At 27.2% G+C, this 13,698-nt stretch overlaps 3 protein-coding genes across 3 annotated transcripts in view; 1 reads left to right on the top strand and 2 right to left on the bottom strand.

Annotated features, from left to right (window-relative positions):
* The window catches only part of LOC128393647 (mediator of RNA polymerase II transcription subunit 9-like), a 123,001-nt gene extending 116,194 nt beyond the window's left edge, over nt 1-6,807 (bottom strand). Inside the window, exon 1 of the mRNA XM_053353845.1 lies at nt 6,801-6,807. The gene's annotated coding sequence lies outside the window, so the exon portion shown is untranslated. The remainder of the gene's footprint in view (nt 1-6,800) is intronic.
* LOC128393619 (uncharacterized protein DDB_G0283357-like) overlaps nt 1-13,698 on the top strand; it is a 34,760-nt gene that overhangs the window by 15,169 nt on the left and 5,893 nt on the right. The gene's annotated exons all lie outside the window — the stretch shown is intronic.
* On the bottom strand, nt 10,409-12,641 carry LOC128393644 (uncharacterized). Its single transcript, XM_053353841.1, has 3 exons — nt 11,899-12,641; nt 11,612-11,809; nt 10,409-11,502 (listed from the first exon to the last, which is right to left on the bottom strand). Exons 2-3 carry the CDS (start codon nt 11,631-11,633, stop codon nt 11,015-11,017), a joined length of 510 nt encoding a protein of 169 aa, XP_053209816.1. The 5' UTR covers nt 11,634-11,809; nt 11,899-12,641; the 3' UTR covers nt 10,409-11,014.

Genomic DNA, 13,698 nt, shown 5'->3' on the forward strand with positions numbered 1-13,698 from the left:
CTATTGCGTAATCCCTTACAATGATGATGATGATGAGGTAAAGAAAGGGGAAGGAGAGAGGATGATAATATTGTCTTCATCATCATCTTCATACAATAATCATTACAAGTTTCATCAAGGGTTAGGCCATGAGGATTGGTTGATTATCATTGATAATGAGAAAATTAAAATAGTTTCATATTAATAAATTATAAATTTTAATTAAACAAATCACTTTTTTCAACCATAATAATCAAGATATTTATGTTATATTTGTTTCATCAGTTGTATTGGATAATTGGATTAGTAAATTGTTGTTAAAACAATTCAACTTTGATTAGTTTTTTGATTGTTTGGTTTACCTTGAGTTTTATAGAGAAACTTTTTAAACGTAAACAATTAATACATTGATCGATTGGGAATTTGTTGATTTTGATTACAATTAACTTATCGATGTTCACAAATCCCAATTTATTACTTATCCAATTGTTATTATCTAATTTTCAAGTTCAATTCAGTTACCATTTTTAACCGCACCTTAATCTTGATTAGTTAATTATTTGATTGTTTCCTCCTTGACTTTTTCACCTCATTGATAAAAAAACAATCACAACAATTTAATCTTGATCACAAGTCAATGATAATTATATTTTTTGTTTCTTGTTGATTAACTAAATATAAATAACTGTAAATAATAATAATCTTTACAATTTAAAAATCATCACCAATCATTGTAAACATGTTACACTTTTGTTGAACATTTAATTATTTAACAAGCATCAGATTAACTGAACAGTTTATTTTTAAATCCAATAGATTAGATTGTGTGATTAGTTAATTAACAATCTATTGTTTGTTGTTAAACTGTTGCTTGAACACACAGATGATTGAAATTCATCCTCCGGGTTGATCACGATGAGCATTTGGTTGAATATTATTCAATGATCAATTTAGATTGTTGTTAATATATAATCATGATGATGAAGATAAAGATGATGATGATGATCATTACCATGTTTCCTGAAATTAATGAATGAGAAAAATGAACAAGAGAGAGAGAGAGAGAGAGAGAGAGAGAGAGAGAGAGAGAGAGAGAGAGAGAGAGAGAGAGAGAGAGAGAGAGAGAGAGAGAGGAAAGTTACCTTTGAAACGAATGATGAAGAAAGTAATTTACTATTGATGATAATTAAAAAGAAATAGTTTGATCCATTGGAGCAGAAAAAGAAAGAGAAAGATGATGATAAAGGATGATAAAGAAAGAGATACTTTTCTGAAATAACAGTAAGTCATTGGCTCTCAATCATCATCCTCATCATCTCAGGTTCTGTCTTCTTTTTCTTTACCTTTATCTTCATCTTCTTTTCCACTTTAATTATATCAAATTCTGAAAAGAAAATCATCTTAGTCTATTTTTTCATCTTCGCATTTAACGGACTTTTTGGTGATAATCAAAGACTAGAAAATTTCTTAATCATTCAGGTAACTTACTGTCTATTTCATCTTGATTATCTTCTCTTTCTTTTGTTATCTTGTTTATTTTCCGTGGCGGTTCCACGTTCATTCACATACTTTTCATCAAAGAGATGAGACTGATGAAGAAGATAAAGATTCTGAGTAGAGATGGAGATATTTTAATTATCGTTGGAAACCAGAAATTAACCACCACCATGATCACACCAAAGGCAAACAGATCATAACAATCACCATATTCTTGGTCATGTTTAACAGTTATTTTCATCACTGAATAATTTAACAAAATAATTGAAATCATTAATCATCTTCATCTCCATCCTCATCTCCATCCTCATCACTGTCATCATAATATTTACCTCTTCATGGTCTTTGTTTACAATTCAATTACTATTATTATTAACTGTCTCTTCCCCTTTGCTTAAAGTACATCAATGATTTGATTTAATTTGATATTTGCTTCTTCAATTTACCAAACAATTGAAATAAATATAAACAATTAAGACAATTATCATCAATTTTTATTGTTTTCACCTTAAATTTTTTCCTTCATGTTTACTTAAAGGACATTAGGTTAACCCAAATTTTTTAATACTAAATTAAATCTAATCTAAATCACAAACAGTTACGTTTGAATATTTTTATATACAATTAACAACTAATTGAGTCTCAATTACATTTTGTAAATCTCATCCTGTTGGCTTCGGTTTTATGTATATTATTTGTACTTTCATCAAGGTAAATGATGTTTTTTAATGTATTATCATTGTTAATAGTTGGTATAAGTAGTAGCATCATCATCATCCTTAAAAGCGGGAAACTTGACCTCATCCAATTGTAATTTCCAACCTGGTGACTGGTTCCAATCCTTGTGTTACCTGTAGACGTGAGGGCTCACCCTCTCTCTTCCTCCCTCTCTCTCCCCATTCATCTTTTTAATCATCTTAACCCTCTAATCATTATCCGAGATAATACTTGATTTAACGATAAAATTTAAGTAAACAATCTGCTGCAATTTTTAAATCATCATCATCATCTGTTGATTATTATCATTCATCAACAGCGAGATTTTTTTTAATAAAATCTGATCAACTGAAACTGTTCAACTTGATTTGCTGCCCAATTGAATGTCCAGTTTGTTGATCGTTAGCTTGATGGTCAAAGTTAAATTAATGTTGGTGGTGACTTCTCATCATCATTATCAAATTAAAACATGCAATCATTTGATTAAATTTACATGCAATTCACGAATTGAAGTAAAATATTACAAAATCAACTCAATTAACAAACTTAATTTACCTTTATTACGATAAATTAGTCAAGAATAATGATAATATCTACTCATAAAACTTGTAACCTTTTCCTCATCTCATCTGCTTTTTTTTCATTGCCTTGGGTTGTCAGTTTTTTCATCCTCATCCTCATAATCCCTTGAACAGTTATTTTCACGTTGTGTTGATTTAATTGTCGTTTTTAGGTAAGATTAGTTGACCTTAGTTTCAACACTAAATTCAAGTCTCTTTTTTTGCTTTGACTGTCTCTTAATTGTCAACTCTTGACCCAATTGTAGTTTTCTGTTCTGGACCAATTTCCGTTGATTCTGTTTGGTGGTTCTGATGAAATTGTCGGTTTATTCAGTACCCAAAACTATGAGGTCCAAAACAATACAACAATCAACTAACATCCAAAAAAAACAGTAGCAATTTAATTGTAATTAAAATTGTATTTAGCGAGATTAACATAATCGTTTAGTATCTTTGGATTAGTTAATTTTTTCTCGCTAATTAATTACCACAAATAGAAATGATTTGCTTTCTTTAATTATTCCCCAATTATTGTGATGTTAATTTTAATTTTCTTCACGATTCTCAGTTGACTTTTCCTTTATTATTGTTGGTTGATTTTGATTATTAATTGGATTGACTTTTCAATCAATCCAATTATTCTGGCTTTTGATCAATTCTAACACGATGAAATTGTTATTGATTAAATGTCCGTTAATCAAATTTAGCTCTGTTATTGATGATTTAGATTCTAATTATTGTAAAGTTTATAATGAACACTTAAGGAAAGGAAAAGGATGTTGACTCTTTTTTTCATCTTCTTTTATCATCTTCCATATACGAAATGTTAACAAAAAGATCAACTATTTACAGGTAGAAATCAATTGAGCAAATCAAATTTAATTTAAAGTAATCAAAGGATCAGAAAAGATGAAAAAATTGATGAAAATCCGAAAGTCATCTCTTTCTTTTTTTAAATCTCTTCTTTTCTTGTCATTCACTTTCGTTGACTTTACTATATTTAAGGTCTTCTCTCATCATCTTCATCTTCCAACAATTTCGGGAAGTGATAATGTCGATTGATTAGTTTGATTCAAAGTGAGTTTTAAGACGAGAAAGAAAAAATTATTTCTTTTCTTCTGAATTTCAACTCATTCTGATTGAAGAAACTTTTATTTATCGACTTGATTAATACACTTTACTCACGGTCCTTAAATTAAACCAAATCTACTTTTACAACCATTATCTTCATTATCTTCATCCTCATCCTTATAATCATCATCTTATCATCAACACCAACTCCCATCTTCATATTCAGGCCGATATCAAGTTACTTTACCTTTTTTGTTGGTTATTCTTATTATTATCATAATAACTGCCACCATGATGATGAACAAAAGTTCTGAAAAAGGTAAATCACTGAGAGAGAGAGAGAGAAATGATAATGATGATAAAAATAATCAATCCTTGGATTTATCAATGACAATATAAATTGCGGTCGAACTAAATTGTTGATTAAAATCAGTCAACCAAAGTTACCTTTTTTTTCTTGTGAAATGCAACAACAATCAACGAAGAAAAAAGTCTTAAACCAATATTATGATTACATTTAATTTACTTTTTACTTTTGATTAACAATTGAATTAAATTGTTAACGAAATAAGTGGAAAAAATTAATATTCAAACAGGATTAAGGAGCTTAAATTGTAACTTCGTCAACTTTTAAATCCACATTCACTTTTGTTTGTGACTTTTTACCTGTTACACTAATCCAATTGTTGCTGGTTGATTGTTGATCCATTTGGTGTTTGATTGTTTATCTAATTGTTTCAATCAACTGGTGACCATTTTTCTTATCCCCTTCATGTCTTAATTGTAAACAATTTTTGATATTTTTCTTAATTGTCTAATCGTTAAGAGGATTATCAACCATTCAAATTGTTGTTGTCAACCAATAATCAACTGACAGTTTTAAACAGAATCAAAATGATTTGACAATTTAAACAAATGTTTAATTGTGATCAGGTTATTATTATATTATTATCATCAATAAAATAATGATAATCGATTGTTGGAATTGATTGAATTTAATAATATGCTATTATCTTAATTATTTACTTTGAATCAAATCAATTTTGATATTATCGTTTCCAAATCAATTTATATACAACATGTTGATTGTAAAACTTTAAGCTTCCTAATTAAATTAACAATTTACAATTTATCATTGAAAGTTGTAACCATTTAATGATAATTTAATGATTGTTGATTGTTGGTCAAACAATTTGTGCATCCATCATGATCAGTATCAGATAATTAAAGTTAAACAATTGTAATTGTTGATTAACTTGATGATGGTAATATTTAATTCATTGGTGTAATTGTTTAATCAAACCTAGAATCATAATGATTAACAATTTACTAAATTGTGACTTTCTTAATCATTTAAACCCTTTTGATTGTAATAGATTAAGATAATGACTGAGTAAATCTTGTCCATCTAATTGGCTGATAATTATGTTAATCATAATGTGAATTTAAATTAACCTGTAAAAAAATTAATGATTAGTGAAAAAATAAAAGTTATAATAGTTTGATATTCAGTTAATTGTTGATTTAGTTATGAACTGGTTAAGTTATGATTGTGTGATTCATTAATTAATATGAATACAATTTAGTTAAATCATCATCATAATCATGATTACAAATGAAAAGGTTATATTGATCATTACAATTATTGATGATTCGGTTTATTGTAACTAATCATTAATTTGATTGTTACCAATATTGAAATGATTAAAGTTAACGATCAACAGGTAATTATGATTGTTTTTCATTTTAACGATTATTATTACAAATCTGTTAATCTGATTCTGTTTAAATCTTAATCATTTCAACCTCTCATAAATCAACATGATTTTAATGGTTTACCAATGTGGATTAAATTTAGAATCATCAAAAAATCAAATCAAATTGTTGATTGTTAATCATGATTGTAGAGTTAATTTGCTGTCAAATAAATTGTTGTCACGGGCAAAGAATCAAACTTGATAATCTACCTACGATAATTTCAAGATGATTACAATTAGTGAATCAGACTGATGATTAAAAGTAATTAATAATAATAAATTTGGTTCAAAATAAACAATTTCAAGATGAAAAAAGTAATGATATTCAAATCATAATCAACTAATCAGCTGATAGATTAGCTGATTAACTTTCTCTCTCTCATAATTTACCTGATACTTTGTTAATTGTGAACAATTAACAAAATCTAATCAATTCGAGGGATAAAATTAGATTGGATAATGACTCTAATCAGCTTGTTCTTGACATTTTGAATAATTAACAAGTATAATCGAGGATCGTTAATTAACTGGTACAATTAATTTGATTGTGTTCAAATTTCTGTTATTACGTTCATTAATATAATCGTGGATTGGAATCAATTAATTGTTTGTTAATTGTTTCTCTTGGAGTTATCATATCTGTTGTGATTATCTCTTTGAAAAAAAGAAACAAAAACATTTCAATTATCAGATTAAACTTCATAACAATCAATTACAATCATAATTACTGGATTAAGGTCAATGATTAACAACTGATCTTGACAACAATTAACATCAATATAATGCAATTAAAATGATTTAGAAAGTTTTTGTTTATAGTCTCTAATGATTGAAATCTTTTCTCAATCAATTGATTAACAAATTGTTGATTGACAATTTTGTTAACAATCAATTGCTGGTTCACCCAATTGATGAACATCATTAATATAAACATGAATTGTGATTGATTGAAAAATGTTTGATCTAAATTGTTTAACTCTAATCACGGTTAACATTATGAGAAACAATTTAATCTAATTGTGATTATCTACTTAATTACCTAACCTTTAATCTTGTCTTAATCTCTTCAACCAGAATATTAATCCATTTGATTTTGAAGATAAACATTCAGCTGATAAATTAGTCTAACGTAATTGGATTAACCTTTCATACTAATTAGTTTTGATCAATAATTTAAATAGTGCAACTAAATCAACTTCTAGTATCTCACTAATCAATTGAATGTAACTAAACCATTAGTAAATCAGTTAAGGATTAAGATTAATTTCTGTGATGCAATATTGGATTAATATGTTTCTACCTAAATCAACAAACTATTAAAATAAACTCTAAATTGTTGCTGATTGTTTGAACCTGATTTACTTGTACTTTGTAAACTGTTGATTCCCTCGTGAACAGAATCTAAATTATCACAGTTAATTGCTTGTAATCACAATTAAGTTAACCTTTAACAATGAACAGAAAAAAATATCCAGATTAAGATGATGGTTGAGCCTTAAAGAGATGAAAGTTTTTCATTCCCAAATCTTAATCCTTAATTTTTTGCTTTCTAATTGAAATCCTCTAATTAAGAAAATAAATCTAATTACAATTGTTGTGAAAAAATCATCGAAACAATTAACTAACCATCTTTAATCATTTTACCATTCGTATGATTGTAAATAAAGTTTATAAGGTTCATAACCTGGAAAACAAAATGTATGGTGAGATTACTGGATTAGTTAATTGTAGATAATTAAACAAATCGAGTATACGAAGAGGTAATAATAAACACTATTAACTGTAGCAATCAAATTAATTATTAATTGTTGGTTGAGAAATTGTTTCCTTAATTTCTGTTACTATGTTATTGCTTTTATTGGTGATTTGAATATGATGATTTTCTTGATTCAATTTACAATTAACTTTTTCTTATAATTAAATTACTCAGGTAATAGATTTTGATAATAATTAAGTAAATTGTTATAACCACCAAGACAATTGACCCAGAAAAAAAAACAAAAGGAAAGTTGGATTAGATTTAAATTGTTTATTGGTTTAGTTGATTGTTGATGTTTTTTTTTATGATTTCCTCTTTTTCATTAACAATTATAATCACATTTAATTGTAACGGTAACATTGTAATTCAATATTAATTTAATTGTTTGGCGATTTTTTTATGCGATTGTAAAACTGTTTATTATAAACAATTAACTAATCACGACCACACTGATATATAAAAAAAGTTATTACGATAAACAAGGTTAAAAGATGATCAAATATCAGAATCATCATCAAGATGATTGTTCAAGTTCAAGGATGATTAATACAAGGGATTAACATGAAAAGTGACAATTAAAAGTTTTTTAGATTAACATGTCAAAATATAATCAAGTTAATATGTAATCACTCATAACAATTAAGCCTAAATTGTTGCAATAAGAGTAAAAAAATGGAGGGAAAACAATAAGAGGCTTTTAAACAAAAATTCAACTGATGTCATGAAGGTTATGATCTTATCGGATTAATTGCTCAGGATTAATTGTTTGAATGTCATCAGCAATTAACAATTGATATTAGTCATGAATGATTTAGTAATTTGAGTTTTATATTTGTAGAAAGAGCAAAAAATAATCAAGTTATCAACGGAATTACAGTTAAGAGATGGTTAAGGTCAATGTTGTCACTTTAGTTACTTTTGTCAACTGATTTATTATTACAATTAACAGCAATTAACGATTTAAATTGTTCTCTTAATATTTACAATTTTAATTGTTGAACGGAAATGCTGACCTAATGTTATTTAAATAAACAGGGTCACCTGATTGGTGAACAATTTTGGTGCGAGTTGATTATTTAAATTGTTTCTGATTCAATGTTTAGTCAGTTAATCAAGTTGATCTACTGATTTAGTTAAATTCACTCCAATTTTGCTTAACCAGTAAATTTCTAGCGCCAACAATTGAGTTTAACTAATTTAAGATGCTCAATGATTAAGTTTTTGTCATTGTTTGTTATGTTAACAATCAGTTAATCTACTAAAATTAAGTTAATGATTTAATAATGGAACAGTTAATTTCTTGAAATAATTCAATTGTCTTGGGTTTGGTTAATTGTTGTTGTTTCAAAGGTAAATTGTTATTATAATTTAAAGCAACATAACAGTAACTTTATCTTATTGTTAATTGTTGTTATATTAATCAACGAAACTAAATTAGTTCATTCAATTTACCATCAACAAGTTGAGAAGATGAAGAAGAAGAAAAAATAAGTTAAATTAAATTCAATTTAATTTAATCAACACCATTATCATCTTAATCACAATCAACTTTAATCCATTTCAAATTCTGAAATCTCGTTTCTTAATTGTTTCACCTTAATCTAAAATAATCATCATGATGGTTAATGTTGATTTAATTCAGTTTCCCTACGATACTTTTATTGGATTATTATTATTCAACAATTAAATGTTTTCATCTAATAATCAGATCTAATTGTTGGTTTAATTCAATTTGAGAGCCATATAAACAATCAGAATAATAATCAACTCAGTGTACTTTTGATGATTTACTGATTTAGTTTCAATTGTTTTGCTCCATTAACATAGAGAGAGAGAGAGAAAGTTTAATACAATTAACTTTTCGGACTAACAATTGACACACAATTAAATCTAATTGTGTGTTTTGTGTATTTATCCCTTGTCATGATTAATAAATTAACATTATTATTAATTTGTGATAATTGTTAGAGTGTGAGAAATGACAATTTAAATTAACTTTGATGATGAGAAAATGTAAGTGAACAATTTGAAATAGTTAACCATTAGTGGTAACAATTTACTTTCTCATCAACAATTTAAATTCATTGGTTAATCAAAGATTAAGCTGAAAAAAATCAATTTCAATTCTGGAACAATTAAATCTAATATAATAACTACAATAAGCAAAATTGTTTTCATTTCACTAATTACGTTTAATTTTAATTGTTGACCGGAAGAGGATTGATTGTTATATATGAATTTCTAAATCAGTTGATCACAATTTAAACTAATTTGCAAAATTGAACTAAATTGTCTTAATCTTAGCTTAAAATTTTAGTTTCACACTTTCAAATCTTAACCCACAATTAGTTAATTGTAACTTTAACTGGCCAAAAAGATTTGATTATCATTAAGATTAATCATAAATCCTCGCCTTCATGATTTACTAATTCCGGGTGATTAAGATGATTATCAATGAAAAAAATTGTTAACCAAATCAAATCGACATCTCAACATCTAATCAACTGCTAACAATTAACTGATAATCAAGCCAACCCACACACAATTAATGAATTTGATTTAACTTTTTTTTTCATCTAATTAAACTGAATTAAATTATCGACTGTTAAATCAACACAGTTTGATTTATAAACGAGATGCAAGTAAATTGAGTTAATTGTTGATTCACTGAAAGTAAAAATTAACATTCACCATTGTGACAAAAGTTAATTGTCTGATTGAATTGTATTAATAAGTACAAAATTAAAGGTTGTTGTCAAATTGTTAGTTGAAACTGGTAGTTGATTAAGTTGCAATTAATTAATTTACAGTTTTCTCAGCTAATGAAAACCCATTATTCGAGAGTAACAATTTAAATTGTTTCGTCCATTTTAATGGTTGGCTCATAATTAAAATCATCGGATAACAATTGGTTTCACTTCCCGGTTGTATTTTCATTGAAACAATTTACTTAATCATTATAATATTTTATGTATGATATTTAATTGTTAAATTACTTGAACCTTGTCAATCTTAATGACAATTAAATCAAACTAATAAAACAATATAAGGCACAGCAATTAAACTTGGGTCAGTTGCTATTATCAAATATTAACTTTGTTTCAAACCGAATTAATTATTTCATTAAACAGAACAATTTAACTTTAATTAGGTTTATTTAAATTAATCCACAGCATTCGTAAGCATCTGTTTACCTTTTCGATCATTCGTTTCTGGGTTACCCTGTTTTCGTTAATAATTAAATCACTTTTTGAAATCCTCAATAATTCATCTTATTTACTAATTGATTTATTGTCGATTTCTTTTGATTCAATTCTATGTATTAAATGATTGGAGTTTTAAATGGTCAATTTGTGTAACTGTGTGGTCAATTTCTATTGATTTTCTGTCTTAATTGTTGAATTTTTTCAACGTTTAGGATTAATTTTTTTCTCTCAACAAAAAAGTTTTAATTTTAAATGTCACTGGGTTTGATTATGAGCTTTTACAGTTTCTTTTTACAGTATGATAATCATAATTGACTGAATTCAGTTGGTTGTTTATTTTATAATCAACTGATTGCAATTACTTTTTGGTGGGCTTACAGTTCGGGAAAAAATTAAACAAAATTTGAGATGGTAAAAAAAGTTTTATCACTTTGGAAAAAGTTTGATGATTGTAGATTAGGAGATCGATTAAGATTCCAAGTATTTCTTGATAAAGGCCATTTTATCAGGAGATTCACTGAATTGACTGAACATTTTCACTAATCGATCTTGAAGTTGAGGTGGAACTTGGGGGAAAAGGTTACTTAGGACATCTCGTCGTTTACGGCCAGTGACGGTGGTTGTTGATGCCGGTGGAACAAAACTGAGACCTGAACCAGAATTTCCAAGGAAAAGTGAGAAAAGGAGAAGAACCAATGGGAATCCAATTATTCCAATTCCAAGAGCAATTAAAAGACCGATTGCAATTGCTTCTAATCCACCGGTCAAGGGAGCGACTGATGCCCCATAAGGTGTATAAGGTGTTCCCATCCATTGGCGAGGATCTCGTTCGTAATCATAATAAGCATAAGGTGTATTGTAGGCTGTTAAATTAGCGGCAGCGGCTTTTGGTACACTGGCGAAGGCCAATTGAGATAAACTAAGATGAACAGCGATGGTGAAAATAACTAAATCTCCTGGAATAAATCAACAGATCACAAACACAAACAGAGAAAGAAACAAAAAACAAGAAATGATTAAACTGCAATCAACAATTAAAGAGAAAGAGAATCAATGAAAACTCACCCAAAACACGAATTGTAGACATTCTAATTTAGTTAATTGTTGCTGTTTTAGTTGTCGAAATAAAGTGAATTAAGTGTTAAAGATAATCCAAAATGTTCAATTCTATCACTAAATGATGTTCACTGTTAGATTGATGAAGATCAACTGATACTTTGATTTGAACATTTCGCCCACTTATATACCTGTGATTCCAGGATCCTAATTGTCAATAATTAACAACAATAACAAAGAGATGGGTTAATAATTGAAAGGGAAAGATTGAGAAGAAGTTGAAAAAAAGGATTTACCTTAATGATTAAAGGTAACATTGAATTCACAATAAGATGTTGATAAAGATGAAAATCCGCTTATACTTTTCATGGGTTTGTTGATTCTCATTGATTGTGATTTGTTTTGATGAGAAAATTCAAAAAGAAAGAGAAATTTAGATCAATCTAGATAAAGATTATGACAACAATTAACTGAAAAGAGACAACAATCAGTAAATCAGCTTGTTCTCCTCCTTAAATCAGGGCAATATGATTATTCAGAAATTCAATCAACTAACCAGCTAATTTTTTACTCTCTTTTTAACTTTCCTTTATATGATCACAATTAATTTCTCTCTCATCATCATCTCTAATTATGTTGCTGTTTCTATTTCTTAATCACAATCAACGGTTGGTAGATTATATTCAAAATTATTAGTCCGGGTTTATTGTTATCCAGCGTTTGTCTCTTGGTTGCAATTGGAAACAATTTAATTGTTCTCATCCCAATGATTAATTAAATAGTATCTTCTTCATCACCTCAACATCCTAGGCTTGTTAATATTAATTGTTAATGTAAATTATTACCTCGATATTCAATAAGTAACAATATTTAAACTGTTATAATAAAGATCTGTAAGTGTTGAGAGTATTTATAAAGTTAATTGTGATGAACAAGTTTAGGGATGGAAACTGAATTAACTTAAATTGTAATTTAACGGGAAGGGTTAAATTGCTTGGGGCAATTTTCACTTTCTCAGTTGATTAGAAAAATAATATTCTGGATTCACAATTAACTGGAATAGTTTGACAGTCAATTGTAATATTTGGTTAACAAAACTAATTGTGATTTAGATGATTTCAAATTATAATAAGCCTGATGATTGGTTAATAGTGACAATTTAAATTTGATTGTTGTCTATTGATCAAAATCCGATATGATTGTAAACCAGAAATTAAACATTTCTAAATAATATTTATCATGATTACTTGATAATCAAAAGATCACTTTTTTGGTTAACTACTGATTGTTGATTGTTGTAAATCAAATTGACCTTTTCTGAATCGGTCATCATTGTTGATAATCACAATAATAATGATCAAATGATAATCATAATAAGACACGATTAGATGATTTAAATGAGATTCCTGATAATCCAAGATACTAGATTAAGGTTGAATGATGATGAATCTAGTTAATCCGGTTTTGATTTTCCTTAATCATAATAGGTAATCATAATAATAAACGTTGATTATCAGAAGCGGATCTATTATTATTTGAATTAACATCTTCACCCTGAAGCCATAATTGTTTGATTAACTGTATCCATTTAATCAGTTGAATGTAATGATTAACTAAACAGTTACCCATTGATTTAATCAGCTTACCTTGATATTGTTACAATTTAAAGGTCAGTTTAATAGTTTACAATCAATTTTGATTGTTTCCACTATTTAATCATTGGCATTATCGGTGAAAAAATTAACATCAACATCAAGATGATTTGTAAATCTTGGTAATAAACTGATCAGTACGAATCTTAATTGTAACAATTAAAATTTTCTGAATTTATTTGAATTTTTAATGGTCACTAGCTGTTTAATAATCAATATATTTTTTTTTCACTAAATTATCATGAAAATGGTTATGTTAATTGTTATGATTTAGCTCATCATTAACCTCATCATGATCGTTAACTAATCACAGAAATCCAATTGATTGTTTGATATGAATTAATGAAGGGAATGAGTTGATTGTAATAAAAGTGAAACGATTTTCATTACAATTGTTTATGATTATTATCAATTTAAATCATGATTAAGATTGTAAACTACAAC

Source organism: Panonychus citri, unplaced genomic scaffold (assembly GCF_014898815.1).
Source record: "Panonychus citri isolate SS breed McGregor unplaced genomic scaffold, ASM1489881v1 Contig00138, whole genome shotgun sequence".
Lineage (NCBI taxonomy): Eukaryota > Metazoa > Arthropoda > Arachnida > Trombidiformes > Tetranychidae > Panonychus > Panonychus citri.

What these genes read in the sequence shown, in the direction of transcription:
- LOC128393644 (XM_053353841.1), bottom strand. Translation starts at nt 11,633, where the DNA reads ATGTCTACAATTCGTGTTTTGG. An exon ending in GTCTACAATTCGTGTTTTGG is followed by an intron (nt 11,503 to 11,611) that starts GTGAGTTTTCAT and finishes GATTTATTCCAG; the next exon opens with GAGATTTAGTTATTTTCACC.